Raw genomic sequence first — 21,832 nt, 5'->3', positions numbered from 1 at the left:
GCGCGGCCGACGTACTCCGACGTGAGGCGCATGATGTGCAAGCTCAAGGGGTTGATGCACTGCGGGATCTTGTGCTCGGCGATGCTCAGCGGCACGCGCTCGCCTGCGAGAGCGATCCCGATCAGAGACTGGAGGTCGGCCACCGTTCGCGCCGCGGAGCGACGCCCTCACCCGTGTCGAGGTTCAGCACCGTGACCTGCTCCAGGATCTCCAGGTCGGTGAGGCGCTGGCCCGAGGTGGTGCGCGTGCGCACGGCGCCCAGCGCCAGCGCCGCCTCGTCGCCCGCCGAGCGCCGCCGCGAGCCCGCGCCGCCCGCGCCGTCCGCGCCGCGCCTGCGACTCGTCACTTGTGCCCGAGGCCCGGCTCTCGTCTCCGGCGAGGCGCGCCAGAGGGGAGACGAAATGTCGTTCTTACCATTGACTTACAATTATATGGGCGTCGGGTCCGCGCTCCAAAGTGTCCGAACTTGTAGGGCGTTCAAATCGTATACAGAGCGTCATTCACGCTTTAGTCTTCGTTTGTTCGACTGACAGCGAAGCAAGCAAATTTAGACAGTACTGCGATGACATTATAATTTAAATTCAACGTTTTAGCTTTTTCATATTCCTTGACATGTCACTACGTTTAAATAGGTTGACTTGGGACATTTTTTTCGTTGTTTCTGTATTAGACCCGTCGTCCATTTATGTGTAAGTCAATGTTTCTTACAAACTATTCTACCATAGCGTTACAGCCCGAATTCGAAACAATTGACTTTCGTCGTCGATTGTTTCACTTCAAAGCGACCAGTTAACTTGAACCTCGTTATAACGGACGAAAATTGCAAAATTACATATTTTATATTTAATTACCGGTGGAAATTGATTCAGTTTGTTTCGTAATTAGATGTTTTGTTGTTTTTCCCCACACCACCGAGTGGAACAGCACACCATTGTTAGAGATACTATTGTCTTTATTACAATAAACACAGAATATTTTTGGAATATACACACAGGTCAGTTGTTAGCGCTATACTATTTCAATGCAAACGAGAGTTGATATTTCGACCCCTCCTACGTAAAGTATCGTATGTCGAAATTGCCAAGTTTACAGGGGAGCGTTTTAAAGTTAAACATAACACGTGACTTTAGCATTTCTCAGTTTTATTCGGTAAAGCTCGTTCTCACATAGAGTATTATAAAATCCCAGATTCGTCGGTTAGATGAACAACCACAATTTATTTTAAAATTAGACTCATTTCAGTGAATTGAAAACTTTAAAACGCTCCCATGTAAAGTTGTTAATTTCAACATACGATACTTTACTTAGGAGGGGTCGATTTATAAGTGATGTACCACTGATGAGTTACCTGGAACGTATAGCCCTTATTTCGTCTCTATATCTGGTTATATACTCGACGATTTCTAACGATCGTACCTCGTAGCGGATGAACCGAGGCTGGAATGGCCCGTCGTTGGGGCCGTACGACTTTCACTGTGAGTTCTAGTCCCGCCGCTGCGCGCTCTGTCGTCGTCTTGCGGTCGAACTACGTACTCGCCTGTAATCAAATAAGTTTTGATTATTAAACGGTGATACAATAAATTATGTTATATACGAGCGTCTTTATTCAGGCAATCAACAATACGAGCCGTAATAGATCTCTATTACTTAAATAGTACAGTCTATATTAACTGGACGGTAAATAAGAAATTACTAATGAAGTCTGCTTGAAGCCCGAAGGCTAAGACTAAGGACTTGAATAACTCGAGTTTTCTATGTTTTTTTAACGTCCGTGACACATACAATGTTTATTTCTTGTATGAATAATGGTTAACAACACAAACAATTATGGATTTTTTTTTATGGACAGATAGCCAGCTTGCTATTCTGCCATAAATAATACAACTCAAACTAAAATGTTGTAACAAGCAAAGACGCATCAGCGATGACAAATTGTACAAAAAAATTTGATAAATCTTTATACACAAAATAATTAAACTCTACTATAAGATATTCTTAAGAGAGAGCAGAGGAAAAATTCCTAATCTTCGATTTGATTTTAGAGGGGTATATCCACTTTAAAGTTAAAAATAAAATATTGTATGAGTAACTACACGATATTCAAGCATAGACATTAATCAGAAACATAAAACAATAAAGTTTCCTCGATATATAAAAATCACGAAATGACCTATAATTTTCACATTTTTTCGATTCATCCTCGAAATGCTACAGGTTATTAGGACAAAAATTAGATAATTAATTATATTTATGCATGATCGAGAACTGTCACTACAGATTTTTTTAATCCCTTTAGTTTTAGAGTTATTCCGCTAAAACGAATCTGGTACTTTTAATGCGCAAAATTCAACATCTCCTGTCACATGTCACGCGAACTTCAGGCATATATTTGTTTCACAAATTTGGGCGGAGCCAACATCAAAACTTTTTTGGCATGCTCCCTCTTAACAATAAGTATTTAAGTAATATATGGCGAAATTACAATTAAATTCCTGTTAAGAAAACATTTTAAGCGAATATTTTAATTTTGAACTTAACTTAACCTCCTTACTTGAACTTGAACCTGGCTTATGTAAGGAAGTATATTGTGCTACAAATTTAAAAAAAATATCTTTACCGACTATGGCTGTAATGGAAAGCAAAAAAGACCCGTGAGCTTTATTCGGTGCATTATAGTCAAGGTAGCCAGGCAATAATACCATTTACGAGCAAGTGTGATGAATAAAAAAATTAACATTTTTACACTAGCGTCACAGTACATTTATGAAACTGTAATTTTCTCAAATATAGTCGGAAATGTTTGCATTACTTTCTAAAAATTAACACGGAAAGTTTGTCATTTACGAATCGTGCAACTTCTTCCCGGCCAAAGCCTGCAAGGTATTATAATTATTATTTTTTATTATTTGGAAAACAAACAGTATTTACTTTGTTTACAAGATTATAGTACAAAAGTTATTACTTAAACCAGAAAGTTTCCACGAATAAACGTAACTTAAAAAAGAACGAAAAACTACTTGTTATTTTTTTTAACACAAAGTAAATAAAAATAAATAAACTAAAAAACAAATAACATACATTATTGTTCATAAATGGACTTGACAAATTTTGAAACGGACAAATAAAATATATATACATCTAAATGATTCTTATTGTACGCATTACAAGCTCTAAACAAGAAAGCGTTACTTCAATATTTAGTTTTACAAAGGCACACAAAAGACACTTTTCAAACGAGAATTAGATCCAGGACATCTCAAATTAATATTATGTAATAAAAAGCTTCAATCTTATTTCTCAAAATATTATATAGTAAGATTTGGTCCTTCGCGGCGCGTCGTTTTCCCAGTGTAACTATGTCATGATTAGGAAACGACGGATGCCTATAACTTAAGAGGAAGCATGCCAAAAAAGTTTTGACGTTGGCTCTGCCCAAATTTGTGGAACAAACATATGCCTGAAGTTCGCGTGACATGCAACAGGAGATGTTGAATTTTGCGCATTAAAAGTACCAAATTCGTTTTAGCGGAATAACTCTAAAACTAAAGGGATTAGAAAAAAATCCGTAGTAACAGTTGTCGATCATGCATAAATATAATTAATTATCTAATTTTTGTCCTAATAACCTCAAGCATTTCGAGGATGAATCGAAAAAATTTGAAAATTAGAGGTCATTTCGTGATTTTTATCTATCGAGGAAACTTTATTGTTTTATGTTTCTGATTAGTGTCTATGCTTGAATATATCGTGTAGTTACTCATACAATATTTTATTTTTAACTTTAAAGTGGATACCCCTCTAAAATCAAATCGAAGATTAGGAATTTTTCCTCTGCTCCCTCTTAATAGCTTCCTAATTTTTTACTGAATGCGCTCAATGCCAGAAATATAGATACTGTACTGAGGTAATACGAAAATCCATTACTATCCGCTGCTCTGAACTTTTAAATCTATCAACTAAAGAAAAACTCTTACAGCCAACTGTATATATAAATAGTTACTACATTACAGATACATCATTTTGATACGAAATCGAAAATACCTACGCTATAATACAAAATCTGACTAATGACACCAGGCGCTCACTACGAGGAAAAAGGAACATAAGCCCGCGCTCATAGAAGTGAAAATAACGTTGCCCGCCGTGTGCAGTCGTGCGGAACCGAATGCTGAGGTTGTACAAGAATTCTAATGTAAATGAAAGATTTGTTTGAGCGCTTGCACTGTCGGCGATACACTCATCGGTAGGCACTTATCGCGTAACCTCCAGAGAATGACGGAGCTCTGGTAATTGCGAGAATTAAAATACCTACCCGTACTGCTTACTTTAACAAAATGCGGTACAATAAACTAAAGTGTTTTGGTATTTTTTTCTGTTTTTTCGTTTCGTTTTTGTTTTCGTGAAATTGAAAATCGAAAATGAGTTCTAGTGAAAAGAGCAATTACGAAAATACAGTAATAGATACACATTTAAGCACATCATCAGAAGTTCTACTATTAATGTCCCTGGAAAACAATAACATTTCCTATTACCAATTGTCTAAACATGTCAAATATTACTTTCAATTTTAATTAATATTTTTAAAATTTTATGTATTATACATCTTTTTCCCTTCAATCTTTTATTATTTCCTCACATTGTTTTAGAAAAGCACTATATACGACTCGGCGGGAACGAAGATTGCTTGATTAATACAAGGTATTAATTACTCATACTCATCCAGCAATCCCTTACTTCCCGGCCCCTGCAATAATGTACTATTTTTGACACAAAATAGTGATACTACATTAACACGAGGAATAAAAATGACAGTTCTTGTTAGCCGCCTAAAGTCAAAGGGCAATGTATACCTGTAACAAGATCTTTCAAAAGTAATTTCAATCTATTTTTAGAAAGTTGAAGTGTGGCGTACCCCGGACGACGTCGGTGATATGCAGCGAGTCCGGCGGCTGGTGCTGCTGGTGCTGGTGCAGGGGCGGCGGCGGCCTCGGCGCGGTGCTGCCGCGTGACGAGCCCGAGCCGCTGCCGCGCGACCGCTCGAGGGACCGCGACTCGTGCACGCCGTTCGACGACCGGTCCAGCGCTGGCCGAGTGCGGGAACATCCAGAAAATTTATTATTCTAACAATTAGACGATTACATCGCATTTGAGGTGGGCGCTTAAACGAAAAACAGTTAAAATAGTTAGCTTTGAAAATAAAAATTTAAGCACGCTTTTCAATTTAAGCGTAATCGTTGGTCAGTTCAATTCTCGACAACTTAATTTTTTACAACACGCTTTTTTTATAATATCAAGTGACAAGTCGTGCGCCTGTCAAGATTTGAGGGGCACTGCCACTGCGCTCGTCACCCTGAAACATAAGTTGAAATGTCCCATGTGCCTGTAATTGCACCAAATTTATTGTTTCAAGTCCCGCCATCTATGTTTCCTAAACAAATGAATTCATCAATGTGAATTATAATTTTAAAAATAAAACTTAAAACCTTTAGTGGTCTACTCATGTTTTTCACTACGCACACAACGTTGGAAGCTTTTTTAACATAAAAGTCTACGCGCTTAAACGTTTTTACGATTTTGTAAGCTTCAAACCAAAAACGCTTGAGTCTGCAAAGAGAGTATGAAAATTCATTACTGTTCACTTCTATAAACTTTTAAATCTACCTACTAATAATGAAATACGTAAATAGGCAAAAGAAAAACTCATTCAGCCAGTTACCCAGTGTTCATAGTTGGGAAAATTAAAAATACCTACCTGTACCGCATACTTCAAAAAAAAAAAAAGAAAATGACGGTAAAATTTAAACTGTTTTGGCATTCTTTTGATTTTTCGCCTTTTTTATATTTTGGTCGCGAAAATGAGTGCTAGTGAGAAGAGCGATAACGAAAATACAGTAACAGACACACATTCAAACACATCGTCAGAAGTTCAGCAGACTACTATTAATGTGCCTGGGAAAACAATAACACTTTCATTTAGCAATTGTCGTTACATGTCAAATATTACTTTTAATATTTCCCTCTTTTTAGTCTTTTATTATTTCCTCACATTGTTTGAGAAAAATACTATACATGCTTCGGCGGGAAAGGGGATTGCTTGACTCGTATTAATACAAGGCTTCGTTAGCGTTCGTCCTAGTAACTCATACTCGTCCAGCAATCCCTTACTTCCCGACCTCTGCAATAATATACTATTGTTTGTATTAATGGCGATCAGATCGACCCCTCCTACGTAAAGTATCGTATGTCGTAATTGCCAAGTTTACAGGGAAGCGTTTTAAAGTTCTCCGTTTTATTCGGCAAAGCTCGAAAGCTAGGATTTTATAATACTCTATGTGAGTAGCGAGCTTTGTCGAATAAAACTGATAAATGCTAAAGTCACGTATTGTGCTTATTTCAGTGAATTCAGAATATTTAAAAGGCTCCTCTGTAAACTTGGCAATTTCGACATACGATACTTTACGTCGGAGGGGTGGAGACTATCCCTTGATATTACATTAAAGAGGAACGCGTCGGTAAGGTCAGTGACACCGCGGCATAGCGTCGGTATGTACTATGAAATGTATAAGAGAATATGCGATATTAACACCGCGTCTTTACGTTACTGCCGATCCGCCGCCGTAAAACTGAAGAGGTGTTCACTTATGTACCGTATTTAGAATGCGACAGCTCAAGCGAATCTTGAAATTCCCTCGTAAGCGACTCTATCGTGCTCGCTGGGCTGGGCAACGCCATGGTTTGGTTCAGGAGATTCAATGGCAGCGGCTAGAACAAAAATTATCATTATAATAGCATAAACAAGGTCTTCTCAAAAGGAAGACTCTCGATCAACAATCTCAGCGTGATTTGCGGGATGCGGGAGGAATGCGCTCTTGATTGGTCAACTGCATTTCCCGTCTCCTCATTGGTCCAGACAGTGTCAGGTCGAAGAATGATTGGACGCGTTCTCCGAATGCCAAGAAGTTTTAAAAAAATGGTATAGATAAAATCGATCCCTCCTACTACGTAAAGAATCGTAAGCCTAAATTCACAACTGAAAGGTGAACGTCTATTGAAAGGACTAAAATGAAGATAATACCTGCGATTCTTGAGGTGCTGCAATTAAAGTTTTTAAATATTTTTATCACACATACACTACGTATTTTTATTTAATAAACCAGATGCTATATAAATGACGCAAACATTTTTTTCCTTCACCTGTAAAGTCAATGTAAAATTGTCAAAATTGAGATAGTACTGGTTGCCAGTTCACAGTCGATATACTCATTATTACAGCTCAAACTGAGTTCTTAAAATGATAGGGATTAGATGGGACTCCGATCTACTTGCTAGATTCAACGAACTTCACGTCCTGGGAGAATGATGAACTTAGTAGGTACCATATAGTCATTTCATTCATTCGTTCATTCATTTTACTTTTATTCTGTAATGTTTGTATTAACAGAAGAATAAATAATTTGTAAGTGTACTAACAAAAGTGGATTGTAAATTGTCTGCAATAAATGATTTTTATTATTTTTCCTGCTTTATAATTTCACTGCTTAATATAATAGACCTAAATAAAAATGAAGTAATTTATGAAAAATGCACCTATTTATGTGGTTTACGACAGACTACGTAGGACGAATCGAAATAAAGACTGACCTTATATTATTATATTTTATTACTTGGTTTTGTGAGTAATTGGACTGCATGGGTACAGTGTAACAATCACAAATATATTAATTAATAATTATATAAAAAATATAATAATTACAACGTCTAATTTATTTATTATAAAAACCTTTGCATGCCTCAAGACAGACTCAAAATGCGTTGTAACGACATTTTAACCTACTACAAAGAAATTATTTAATTAGATTTTGAAATAAGGCTAGATTCTTTTCGCTTATCGTAGCGAAGGCTAATGGTTTGACCTACTGCCTTTCAAGCAAAGGACGTGGGTTCGAACTGGGCTCGCGCCTCTGAGTTTTTCGGTATTTATGTGCGAAGTTTAATATGAAATATACCACGCATTTTGATAGAAATTTATTTTGTCATTTTAACGGAATTACTATTATTTTAATATTTCTATGCCGCTTGTTGCAAAATATACTGAACTTGTTTTCAATTTTGTAACATCTGCTTTTATTGATTATCACATTTACAAGAAATAAATGCTATTCTATTCTATTCTATCATATTCTATTCTATTCATGAGCTTTAAGAGTGTACAATATATATGCGAAAAGTTAATAAAGACGAAAAAATCCTAAAATCTAATTAACATTAATTATAAAACAATATGAAATTAAATAATGTTACTTACAAAGCAATTACATACATTAGAGTGAGTAAATGTAATTTAATTACCTAATAAGTTATATTAGGAACTGTTTATGGAGATATTTTTACATTTAAAAAACTATTAAGCATTAAGTTGGAATAATGACTAAATAATCTCTAAATAGCACGTAACCAAGGCCATTAAACTGAAGACACTAATTAATTTATCAAACAATATCGGTTTTATACAGGAAATACATCATACAGACGACAATTTCTTGGGCGGGTCTTTCAAAACTCAATTTACTCTTTTTTCTCTAATGCTGCTTGTCAAAATATATATGTCGGAGATAGTTGCTACTACTAAACGTAATGTAATAAAATGTCATTATTTTTACTATTGTCTTGTAAGGTGTAACATTTGGCAACATGTTCTTTTCTAATTATTATTAGCTATTTACAAATTATTCTGATAACCTCGTCGATTAGACTAGTTATTGGTTTAGATACAAAATGGAAAGATTGTTTTGTTTGTACATTGCAATCAATTTGTAAACAATAATTATACTCCGTCTAAGCATTTATTTAACTCTTGATAGCTCGAATTCTGATCAATTAGTGATGTCCCAATGCGTTTCCGATTCGATTTTTTCATAACAAGCGATTTTATTTATGAAGAAGTTTAAATGGTAAATGTGAGTGGGTTCAAGAATGAATAATTAATGTTAATGAGAGTAAATAAACCGACTTTGTATTTTACGAAAACTTATTATAATTATTTATAATTTCTTTCATTCCCTTATAATTTATTAGACAGGTACCAAAATTTATCAACTTGAATAATCTTCGATACATAATCTGTTGGCTCGATATATATTGGAGGCAAAAAGCACGTCGCTTCACTAAAATTAAAAAATAAAAGAGTCCAGGAAGTATTACATTATTTTGTCTACGGTTGTATGTCAATAATTCCGGTACATTGGAGGCATGCATATGTCAAAGGTTAAATAATAGTATTGAAATATTTGATTATTTTGACACTCAATTTCTATTAGATTTGAGGTCATTTATTATTGCGAAGTAAGTAAACGCGTGGCGCATTTCCTAGCGCCATCAGACAGAGTTAGTTTACATACAAAAATTGGATGTGCTAATAGCTCCAAATGATGGGACGAAGGCAGGGAGTTAAGAGCTATGTAAGTGAAAATAACCTCAACGTGCAGGTTCTCGAGCTGCGGCTTGTCGAGCGGCCGCCGCGCGACGTAGTGGTACTCGTCCGTGTCGGTGGTGCAGATGCTCAGGTTATCACCGTCCGCCATCGACAGCGACTGCGACCCATGCAACTTGTCTACAAAATTATTATTCATGACTATCTCAGTACAGAGTAGATATGAGTGCCGCCGCCGCCGACAAATGCAACCGGCGCGCCGTCCGTTCACTTCAGTTCGGTAGAAGGGTAGAAGGGGAGCGCTCTTTTTTAGCAGATTATATAATATAACCTATTTATACAAAAAAAAAAAGACTTCAAAAGCTCGTGAAATTACATCTATTTGTCAAGTTTTAATGAAAAATTAAATTGCTTCGGTGGCCGAACGGTTACCACGATGGACTGCCACGCAGAGGTCCGGGGTTCGATTCCCGGGCCGGGTGGCTGTCCATGTATGTGTTCATGGTATCAGCGATACAGGGTTTCCCTGGTGAGTGTGTGCTCGTTATTAAACCGGAAATTGCACGAAACCGGATTCATCGGAAATTCATTAGACAATATGTGTATCGTACATTTTTCGTAACACAGTATTTGCAAAACGATTTTTCCCGCTTCTTTCTGCTGTGACTCATCTAGCACTATATAATGGTGACGCTGCCGCTAGATATTAAATATTTTGAATACGTTAATCCATCTATCGAAAAAACATGGAGTTCGTCCAGTGAAGTACTGCCACCTTATCTATTTCTGCCGTCAAGCAGTAATGTCAGCATTACTGTGTTCCGGTTTTTTAATGGTAAGGGCGCTGGTGAACTTACAGGCACATGGGACTTGTCGACTTATGTCTCAGGGTAACTAAACCTCTGAATGGCACTGTAACTGTTATGGATAGGCGTCTTGCTGACCATCAGGTTGTAGGCACAAGTTGTTTGTCCACATTTGGTGTTATAAAAAAATATATAATATGGAGATATTTCTCGTTAAGTACTTTGATATTTAATGATAAATTTTGATATTCAGCTGAATCCTTATAGTTATTAAATTCACATTTATCAGAAAACTTGAAAATTACACAGCGGGTTAAGGACACGCAGCGCCGACCACTGCCCCGTCAGTCGCCATCGGGCGCTTGTCAACGTCGGATTTGTGCCAAATTTTCTCCACCTGTTCTTATATTATTCATATTAAGTTTAATTAAACTCACCTCTTGAAATCCAGTCTCGCATTCAAATACCTCGGCTTAATGCAATAATACTAACAACAATAACGCACACACTCAACATAGCCCCGCACTAGGAAAACCCTGTATCGCGGGTGCCATGGACAACCACAAATTACACCCAAATCATCACGAGAGAAGCAAATGTAGGCCATACATACATTTCTCCCGGCCCGGGAATTGAACCTGGGACCTCTGTGTGACAGTCCGGCTTGGTAACCGTTCGGCCATTGAGGCAGTCAAATAGGAGGCAACAGTAATAAAGTATGCTATTTATAAAGTGATACAATAACATCATACTTACTGCGCTTCTTCTTTCTGGGCGGGGCTACGGGTCCGGCCACACTGGCCGGCCGCGGCTCGGCGCTGCTGCTGCCCGACATTGCGACTATGGCAGCAGAGGACCCCCGGTTCTGTTTCAGGCTGTTTGCTTTCGTGCTCGCTATAACGTCTGGTTCTGCCATTGCTAGAACTAATCGAAAAGGTAATTTGAGTCCCCAAAACCATAGCAGGATGTACTGGCCCTGTACTCTCGTTCTCGTTATTTAATTACTGTCAAATAAGTAATACAATGTGTTAACACTAATCACCTCACTTACACTACATATACTCACCTCACTTACACTACGTATACTCACCTCACTTACACTACATTATAATCACATTTTTGGTATTTATTGCATTTTTATTATTATGTATCTATGTTAGGATTAGTTTATGGTTTTGTTTAATATTGTAAGTTTTGATTTATATTTGTAATTAAGTCTTATACCTAATCTTTATATTTCTTTTTTTTATTATTTTATCTTACCGCCTGCTTGGACGAGGCGCCATCTTTCTTTTTGTCCATTTATGGTGCCACTGAAAACCAGCGTAATGAGGCATTCTTCAACGTCTCATTACACAAAGCTGAGTGGTGACCGTTTTGGTAGCATATAATGTATGATTGTGTTTGTTTTGTATTATTTATTGTAAAATGTTGCCAAATAAATTATTTTTCTTTCTTCTTTCTTTCTAATACTCATAGAGTATATAACCCGAAATAGATACTCTTCAGGCAAATGGGCCTCACTTTTAAATATCAAGTCTCGTTTGCGCTGAAATCACAAATTAGAAAGCTGAAATAGTACAGCGCCAACAACTGACCTGTGTGTACGTCGCCATGTATTCCGAAAATATTCTGTATTTATTGTAATAAATATAATATCTCTAACAATGGGGGGCAGTTCCATTCGGTGGTGTTGGAAAAACAGCAAAACATCTAATCAAAGCTCAAGTTAAACTGGTCGATTTGAAGTGAAACAATTGACGACACTCGTCAACTGTTTCGAATTCGGGCTGGCCAATTGGAGCGCAGTTATCACCGTAACGATTTGGCAGAATAGTTTTCAAACAAATTAAATGACATTTCGTCTCTATTTCTGGTTATATAATCGATGGTAATATTTGACCAAAATAAAATATACATGATGCAAATGAAACTTCATATTTGACATAGACTTTTAAATTTGCTCGAGTATTACTTATTTGACAGTAAAGAAAAGAAGTAAAAGAAGAAGGAACAAAGAAGTAAATCTCTATATGCAAAAGTTCTATATGCAAACCAAACGTGTCACATTTTTTGTACATCCGATGACGTAAGAAGCGCTGTTTAATGGTGGGAACTTCGGCACTAATGCGATTAACTAAATCGAAGACGCAGCACGTATTTAGAACAATGATTTTTCAAGTATTTGTTGATCCTAGTTTGTAGAGGTCCTAGTTTGCATAACTATGTCCAAATATTGAATAGCGCGTACACTTATAGATACGCACTAGAGAAACCCTGTATCGCGACACATAGACAATCACAAATTACAGCGAAACTTACGAGAGAAATAAATGTAGGCTATACGAATATTTCTCCCGGCCCGGGAATCGAACCCGGGACCTCTGCGTGGCAGACCACCATGGTAACCGTTCGGCCACGGAGTCAGTTAAGTGTGTTTAAGCATTATTTAGGTGAATAAGCATTATTGAGGTGTGCATGCTCCATCGTCGACCCCATCCGGCTCTCAAGAGGCTACTGCCTCGGGTGAGCCGCCCCGGGTGCACTTATAGTACCCTCCCTATTTTCCAGATAGGTACCGGAGCTGTAGGCACGCTCACTTCCCGTTGCGCAGTGCACAACTAACAGTTGCTTAAACAGATATAACATACCGTTTGGTTGTCTATTGTCGTTGGGCAACGGGTCATCGGAGATCGTAGAAGGTTCCCTTGAAGACAGGGAGAGCGCCGGCGCCGTATCGCGGATGTTGGCTGTAAGAAATATATGCACGAATCGTGTTTTTATTATAATAATAACGCACTTTAAACTGCCTCTGTGGCCGAACGGTTACCATGCCGGACTGCCACGCGGAGGTCCCAGGTTCGATTCCCGGGTCGGGAGAAATATTTGTAAGGCCTACATTTATTTCTCTCGTGAGTTTGGGTGTAATTTGTGGTTGTCTATGTGTGTTTCCATGGCACCCGCGACACAGGGTTTCCCTAGTGGGGGGCTATGTTGAGTGTGTGCGTTATTATTGCGTTATTGCGTTACTCAACATAGCCCCAGACTAGGGAAACACTGTAGCGGGGCGTGGATACACACATAGACAACCACAAATTACACTCAAAACTCACAAATATTTCTCCCGGTCCGGGAATCCAAACTGGGGCCTCTGCGTGGCACTCAGGCATGGTAACTGTTCGGCCACGGAGGCAGTTAATTTTTTTTTTTTATAATATTATTAATATGAACAATTCCTGCGCCTGATGGCTACACGCCTGTCCAAAACAGTTGCAGTGCCACTCAGAGCTTTAAATCGCAAAGATCTCAGAGGCATTGTTACTGCTCCCATCATCCTGAGAATTAAGTTGACAAGTCCCATGTGCCTGTAATTTCACCAGCACCCTTACCCTACTAAATCGGAACGCAGTAATGCTGATATTACTGCTTGGCGGCAAAAATTGATAAGGTGGAGGAGGAGTTGAGGAGCTCTACTGCCATTGACTATTTAAAGTCAATGTCAAATAACCTTTATTTCATAAATAAGCAATCTACTTTTGAAATCGTCACATTGGTTTATTTAACTCTACCGCTCATACATAAGGCAGATCCTCCCGAGAAGAATGAGCAAGAAACGTTGTTCTTTGTAAATAAAAATTTTTATACATTTATCATTTACAGTATTTATTGCAAACATCATAGATCGAGACAATCCGCAAAAGCTAAAGGGGCACTACCACGGCTTTTGTCATCCAAGTTACCAGAAGCTGTATAATAATATTTAGTATAAAGTTTTTGTTTTACTATAGTTGTAAACCGCGTCAAAGGCAAATTTTGAATATCAAATCAAATAATTTATTTAGGGCCCAACAAACAAAACACACAATTAAAACATTGAAATTATAAATCAGTAAATAAAATTTAAAAATTAAAAACTAGTAATAACATAATTGTAACCAAAAATAAATAACTTAAAGGAAAACAAAACTCATTATTATTGAAATAAAATTAAAAATTACAATAAAATATAAAAATCGACAAAAATAATCAAAAATTAATAAAATAATAATCTCAGTACAGAGTACTAAAAAAACCGACCTCAAAAGTACGTAGAATTACATCTATTTGCTAAGTTTCATTGAAATATCCCCTAGTTCGCCACTATACAGGACTTGATACTGGAGATAATAAAAATCGGTTCTCACTACTCAAAGTATATTGAGAGAGAAAAACGCCTTGAATTGGAGAATAGCAAAACCAACCATTACAATAATTGCTCCTTAAGTAAAATTTAGGCGCTAATTATAAAAATGATTCATGCGTTATCAGCCACCCTTAGAGGTGGATGATTTTCTTCAAAATGAAATGGGATCACTATGGAGGTACTCTCTTTCCAACAAAAAAAGAATCATGAAAATCGGTTCATAAATACCGGAGTTATCGCGTACATACACAAAAAAAAAACATACAGTCTAATTGAGAACCTCCTCCTCTTTTTAAAGTCGGTTAAAAATCAACCGGTATCTTATTAAAGAATATATATTGCTCCTTAAATTAATTATTTAAACTTTTTTGCACAATACAATAAAGTAGAAAAGGCGGACTTAATAGCATAAGGTATAATCTGCCAATTAACAATTGAGGCAATGAGGAAAAAAAACAATAACCTATTGTTATTTGTTATAATAACAAAATACCATAAGCCAAATTTGATAGTTAATTTATATGGTATAAAATAAATATACTATACCATATACACATTTTGTAACATACACAGGGTTACTTGTATTTTTTTTTAATAATATCAAGTGACGGGACGAGCAAGTCGTGCGCCTGAAGGTAAGCAACACGCCTGTCCGTAACAGTTGCGGTGCCACTCAGAGCTTTAAATATCACTAAGATCTGAGGGGCACTGCCACTGCGCCCGTCACCCTGAGACATAAGTTAATAAGTCACCTGTTTGGCGGCAAAAATAGGTAAGGTGGCAGTACTTCCCTGGACAAATTCTTTCACAAGGAACTCTATTCAAAAACTCTATTAACAAAAATATTAACAACCTTGCAGGGCTATATTACTAATGTCATAAACAACAACTTTTGTTCCATTACTTTTTCCAAAACGGTAAGTAGTAAATTGACTAAAAATAAACTTTAAAATTTTTGTTGTGCTATCTATCATAACTACCTTCGCAAAATTTGCATTTCGGTCTATCTATCGAGATATTGGCAACTAAAGTTTTATTGTCTTGTGTCACTCGCACAAGATTATGCGATATGAGCAGTCAGGCTCCGCACGAGTGCACACGGCGGGCAACGTTATTTTCACTTCTATGAGCGCGTGTTTAGGTTCCCTTTTCATCGTAATGAGCGCTTGGTGTCATTAGTCACATTTAGAAGGTTATTATAGCGCAGGTATTTTCGATTTTGTATGAGAGTGACGATCTGTTACGTAGTAACTATTGAGTAATCTGTGCTGAGACTATAGCATGGTTTTTTAAGACGGAGTAAAATGACATTTGTACGATTGACAGCTTTCATAAAATTTTAAATAGTTATATAGCTATTGTCGATACTTTTATCGATAGATTGTCAAAGAAGATAAATTACTGCCAAAAATGACAGTGCTGTGAATGTTACGACGTTCTAATGACTACTAATTTCGTTATTACCTTCTTTGTTCTTATTTTGACAGTTAGTCTAATAGTATCGCGATCAATTTTTATTCACATACATTTTAACAAGAATAGCCGGATTTGATAATGTACATTGAATTAAAATTAAAAAGTATAAAATATGTCTCCTCTTTGTATTTTTCATAAACTCAGTTCTAAATACAGTGCGTATTTGTATGAACTTAAAAAATTGACAACTTAAATGAACTTGTTTTCAATTTGGATGAATAATGGGTTGAGGATGATTCAAATAACGCACACTTTTTTTTTAAAATGCACTTAACATAGCCCCGCACTTGGGAAACCCTAGGTCGCGGGTGCCGTGGACACACACAGACAACCACAAATTACACCTAAACTCACGAGAGAAACAAATGTATGTCATACACATATTTCTCCCGGCCCGGGAATCGAACCTGGGACCTCTGCGTAGGTATAGTAACCGTTCAGCCACGGAGGCAGTTAAATGAAACAAGTTCTGCTATTTATTCCATAAGCATGACCAATATTCAATCGATAATCGATAGAATATTTATCGACTGCAATCACTAGCTGCTCGCAAGCGAGCAACACTTTTGCGTAATGAACTGTCATTTTACTGTCTTCAAAAACGACAGGACTATAAGTAAGATAATAAAAAATCAATTAGAAGGGGTTGTAAATCTCCTGTCGCTGAGATATCGATGCCTTACTTTCTGAAACTCGTATCTTTTAAAGAATGATTATTCAGAAGATGGCAAATCTTTATATTTATTTTAAATTTCTCATTAGTGTGTTAAATTGGATGAATTACTTTAAGAATAGATAAATACTAGTGTGTGAATATACAGGAAATGTGATGTGAAATTAGACTGCAAAATTTTGTATATACAATGCATTTTTTGCATATCAGTAACTTTGTGCGTTAACCCATTAACGCCCAAATAGAAATTAGCGTTAAAAAAAACTTAATATTTTATGAACCTTTAGAAAATAACCTACTTGTGAGAAAATTATGAAGAAAAAAAAGATTTTATTTTATTTCATATGAAAAAAAATACCGTCCTCAAATGGGGACAATGGGTTCAAGCAGTGTCAAAAAATTTGTACCAATATTTTGTCGGTGCAGAACGACTTGTTGCACTTTTTATATTGCCAACGCGCTTATTTGTGGCTCTACAACTGTTTGCACTTCGTAACTGTTAAAATACAAGTTTCAGAAAGTAAGGCGACGTAATGTTAATAACTGAATTTCGTTAAAAATTCGATTACATTAGTTTATGATAAGTATGGCAGCATAGTACACCACGTTGGCCCAGTACTGGTTGGGGCCAGACACGCGTCTATTATTCAGTTCTAAACAATGCTCATAAAAATATATTAAACACAATGCACTCGCAAATTGTACTTACGATGAGATTCTGAAGCACCGCTGAGTATTCTCCCTATTCTGCCAAGTGAAGTCATACTTTGCAGACTCATTGTATCGTGTGCTATTATTCTGCAATTTTAACAAGAAACAATAATAAATTCGCAAGCCTCGTGAAGCTAAATATATTTCGTGTATTTTTAGAAGGAAAATTTGTAAAAGATTCTATTTATGATACCAAATAACGGGACGAACACGGCGACACACCTGTCCATAACAGTTGCAGTGCCACTCAGAGCTTTAAATACAGACATATGGCGAACGGCTATCGAGTGGAATTCCTTGCCTGCACACTTAGGGTCGTATTCTAGAACTCTACTCAATGCTCAAGTCAGGATTTGAGTATGGTTTAAAGCACTCGAAATCATACTCAAGTCCTTGCTATTAGGGTCGTATTTCCAGTGCTTGTGTTTCCATTGCAATCCTGACTTGAGCATTGAATAGAGTTCTAGAATACGACCCTTACTCTCTGAACGTTATAACTTGGGCCTTTTCAAGGCGAGAGTGAATAGGGATTATTTAGGCGTGCATGCTCGATCGTCGACCTCATCGTCATTTTCCATCAGGTGAGATGGACGTCAAATGCGCACTTACATTTTATTTAAAAAAAAAGGTCTGAGGGGAACTGCCATGAGCCCATCAACCTGAGACATGATTTGACAAGTCCCTTGTGCAAGTTCAACAGCACCCTTACCCTTCAAAACCGAAACAATAACGCTTTGCACATTACTGCTTGACGACAGAAGTAGGTAAGGTGGTGGTGCTTCTCTGGACACACTCTTAGGCTGTAATGTCCTAGGTTTTTCTTCTTCCATGACACAGCGTAACGACAAATGTTTACGTGTAAAGAAGATTCAAGTAAGGCTAATATGCTCAACCTGTATTAAAATCTTAATCAGATTATCAACCACAAGCAAATGTATGCTGTACAGTAACCCTAATGTAAGTGTTGAGTGTTGGATGTGGCAGAAAAAGCATAAAAGCAGATTGAACGCTGTGGAATATTAGAATACACAAGAATATCATTTATTTCTTATAAATATGGTACAATAAAATTAGATTTTGCAACATAAACAAGTTCACCATAGTTCGCCAACATGAAAATGTCAAAATAAATTCTTGTCAAAAATAATATCTCGCGCCTTATGTCATTCTCGCGCAAGTCGCGCCTTTTTGTGATAGCCCTACAGATTTACGTTTAAATATAATAATAAATAATAACGCACACACCCAACATAGTCCCGCACTAGCGAAACCCTGTGTCGCGGTTGCCATGGACACATAGACAACCACAAATTACACCCAAACTCACGAGAGAAATAAATGTAGGCCCGGCCCGACAATCGAACCTGGGACCTCTGCGTGGCAGTCCGGCGTGGTAACCGTTCGGCCACCGAGGCAATTATATTAAAATAAAACTTAAAATACCATACAATTAAGTAATTAAATGTTGTCATATTCATTACTAGCGTAATAACATTTATCAATAAATAAATGTCAGATTTTTTTTGAATAATGCTAATAGTAGAGATTTTACATTTTCTGGTAGTTTATTGCAAAATTTCAGTGCTATGCCACCTGCTCTCTTTCCTAACAAAGCTGTATTGTACTTTTAAAGACGAATTGCCGAACAGTGTGGTAAGTGGGCATTGTGGTGTGAAAGATGACGTAGTAACCAAGATAGAAAAAGAAATCTATACACAGGTGTATCAGAAGGTATCTACAATCGCGATAAGCAGTGCTAGCATGACATCGCTCGACTTGTACGAGAAACGACATATGGCAAAATCATAGGTAAAATTAATTCGTTAGCGTCTTCAAATATCGAGTATATAACCTGAAATTGAGACGAAATATCATTTAATTTATTTGAAAACTATACTGCCATTGCGGTGACAACTGCGCACCGATTGGCCAGGCCGAATTCGAAACAATTAACGGGTGTCGTCAGTTATTTCACTACAAATCTACCAGTTTAACTTGAACTTTGCTATAATGGCCGTAAATTGAAAAATTAGATAATTTAATATTTAATTACCGATGAAATGTGATTCCGTTTGTTTTGTAATTAGATATTTTGCTGTCTTTCCCACACCACCGAATGGAACAGCCCCCCATAGTTATTAGAGATTATCATTATCACAAAAAATACAGAATATTTTTGGAATATACGGAGATGTACACACAGGTCAGTTGTTGGCGCTGTACTATTTCAGCTTTCTAATTTGTGATTTCCGTGCAAACGAGAATTGATATTTAAAAGTGATATCAGTACCGTTTGGTATAATGGTCGAGTTGCTAGGGATGGATGGCAACTCATCAGTCATTACATTATTGCCGCTCTATTTCTGATTATATACTCGATGTCTTCAAATGTCTTAATTACAACGAGTTTTTCAATTTATAATAGCGGCCTATCTAAGTCTGGAAATAAAATCAGACTTAAAAGAAAGTCTAATGACTAATTACTGATAACTACAACTATCAGTTCGTGAGTTGCGTGACATCTAGCAGTCAAAAAAGGAAATTCAGTAGCTGCGTATGGATATGGTCCACATTTAGTTCACGTAATATCAAATGTACTATTTCGATCGATTTGTAATAAGCTAATAAAAGATTAGCTACTTCATTACAAAAAAAAAGTGGATAATTTCTCCAACTTTCTCCAAAATGCCACGCGAGAAAATAGTAAAACTGACAAAAAAGTTCCCAAAATCAGGGATAGATGGCAAGTTTTACAAAAAAATAATTTATGTCCGAGTTACCAGTGCAATAGTCTGTGGTATGTTATTAATTAACTCAATTTTTTTTGTTATGGCTTACCTTCATGCGTTTTGATCATACCAGTATACAAAATAATTTTCTCTGAACTTTCCTGATGTCACATATCCACTGCACTATTCAGCTTCTATTAACTCTCGTTTATTTTGATATAATAATGAAACAAATATATTTTATTCGATTACGTAACACATAACCTCCAAAACTTCAAACTGGATCTTTTAATTGCTGACTTCTCAGAACAGTAACACCAAAACAAAATTTGTCCAGGAATTTCAAATCTATATTTTCACAAATTTTTCATAAATAGACGCATACAAATTATGTTCACAAAAATTTATATGGGAGATTGCCATTGTGCTTTAAATAATACAGGCAAAAAACCTAGCATTTGCAAGAAAATCCAGACTTTTTAAAAACAAAATAAAATCGAAAATCTCTCTCTCACGCGGCAGCAGATATAGACGAGCAACAACATTTTTGTCGTAAATTTCGATTTACAAAATAACAAAATTTTTCATTTAAAATTAGTTTTTGCGGGGTGCATATTTGGCAAGACTTACTTAAAAGGCTGCTCTAGTGCATAGGCCTGGTGTTCCATGGACCCTGCTGCGTCAAGCACACCCTCGTCTTCCTCCTCGGTCTGCATACATCGCCGCAGCTCTTGGAACCTTCGCCGGCCTTGAACAACCTGTTAAGAGAATCCACAATTTCGGCCATTGATAATAATTTGCTGGCACAGTTGCCTTTTTTTCAGTATTTTTTTAATGTAGTCTGCTTCAAGAGTACCTAAGTCCTGTTGTTGTGTCGGACTCCTCTTTTGATTCGGGTTTAGTAGTAATTTCTATCAAAATGAATCAAAGGTTACAATAATAAATTCTGATATACTCAGTTACTCACATTTTTAACAGTATTTCTATCATCCTCAACTGGAGTGACTTCTGCAGCAGAGTTACCGGAGTCTCCTGCTGCTGTTACGGTCTCCTCCTTTTGTTCTGCCCGCGTAGGTGTCTTTTCCTTTTCTTTGCCAGTACCTTCTGTGACATTTATATTTCTGCATAGTGATGATCTCCTGTTAAAAATTGATAAAACATTTTATTCAGTTTTTAAGTTGTTGCGCGATCTCATGTTTGTTAAGCTAGACGAGCATCATAATACACTGATGCCACAGCTTATGGCACGAAGCTGTAGCAAATGACTCAAAAAGAAAGATGTCCAGTGGAGAGGGACACACTACACGCCATTGAACCTGGAACACATTTGCTTATAGTGAAAAATACTGGTTGCAATTTAAATACAAAAAAAAAACCTCATGTTTATGCACGGAGCTATAAAACAGAAACGGTGAAGTAAACAATAATATATTAGAGAACAAGATCACATAAAGTTTTTCTGATCCCAAAGTAAGTAGCTAAAGCACTTATTTTATGGAAATCAGAAATAACAACTGTACCTCAAGCACCCAGACCCGAGACAATACAGAATAGCTAAGTTTTCGACGTTAACCTAGCCGGGGATTGAACCCAGGCCTCAGAGATGGAGATACCATGAAAACCGGTGTGCATGCCACTCGGCCACAGAGGACGTCTATTATTAATAGTTACAGTTAAATAAAATTAAGATCATCATAACTAGTATTTCAATCTTATTTTTAATAAAATGTTATAAAGAAAACACGATAAACTGCTCCTGAATTTATATGCAGTACTGCAGCTTACATATCTGAACTGAATACCTGGCTCTCTTTTTCACAAAAT

The 21,832-nt window shown here is 36.8% G+C and overlaps 1 protein-coding gene across 1 annotated transcript in view; it reads right to left on the bottom strand.

Moving 5' to 3' along the window:
• Positions 1–1,185: 1,185 nt before the first annotated feature.
• The window catches only part of LOC113240437, a 22,252-nt gene continuing 1,605 nt past the window's right edge, over positions 1,186–21,832 (bottom strand). The window contains exons 2-10 of the mRNA XM_026477737.1: positions 20,976–21,147; positions 20,639–20,766; positions 17,278–17,366; positions 12,888–12,986; positions 10,993–11,160; positions 9,474–9,610; positions 6,648–6,762; positions 4,913–5,083; positions 1,186–1,537 (exon numbers count right to left, since the gene is read on the bottom strand). Coding sequence (XP_026333522.1) covers positions 1,404–1,537; positions 4,913–5,083; positions 6,648–6,762; positions 9,474–9,610; positions 10,993–11,160; positions 12,888–12,986; positions 17,278–17,366; positions 20,639–20,766; positions 20,976–21,147 — 1,213 coding nt within the window. The 3' untranslated portion in view covers positions 1,186–1,403. The remainder of the gene's footprint in view (positions 1,538–4,912; positions 5,084–6,647; positions 6,763–9,473; positions 9,611–10,992; positions 11,161–12,887; positions 12,987–17,277; positions 17,367–20,638; positions 20,767–20,975; positions 21,148–21,832) is intronic.

Source organism: Hyposmocoma kahamanoa, unplaced genomic scaffold (genome assembly GCF_003589595.1).
Source record: "Hyposmocoma kahamanoa isolate Upper Pololo Valley unplaced genomic scaffold, ASM358959v1 138, whole genome shotgun sequence".
In the NCBI taxonomy this organism is placed as follows: Eukaryota; Metazoa; Arthropoda; class Insecta; order Lepidoptera; family Cosmopterigidae; genus Hyposmocoma; species Hyposmocoma kahamanoa.
This window is presented reverse-complemented; position numbering and strand designations above follow the sequence as displayed.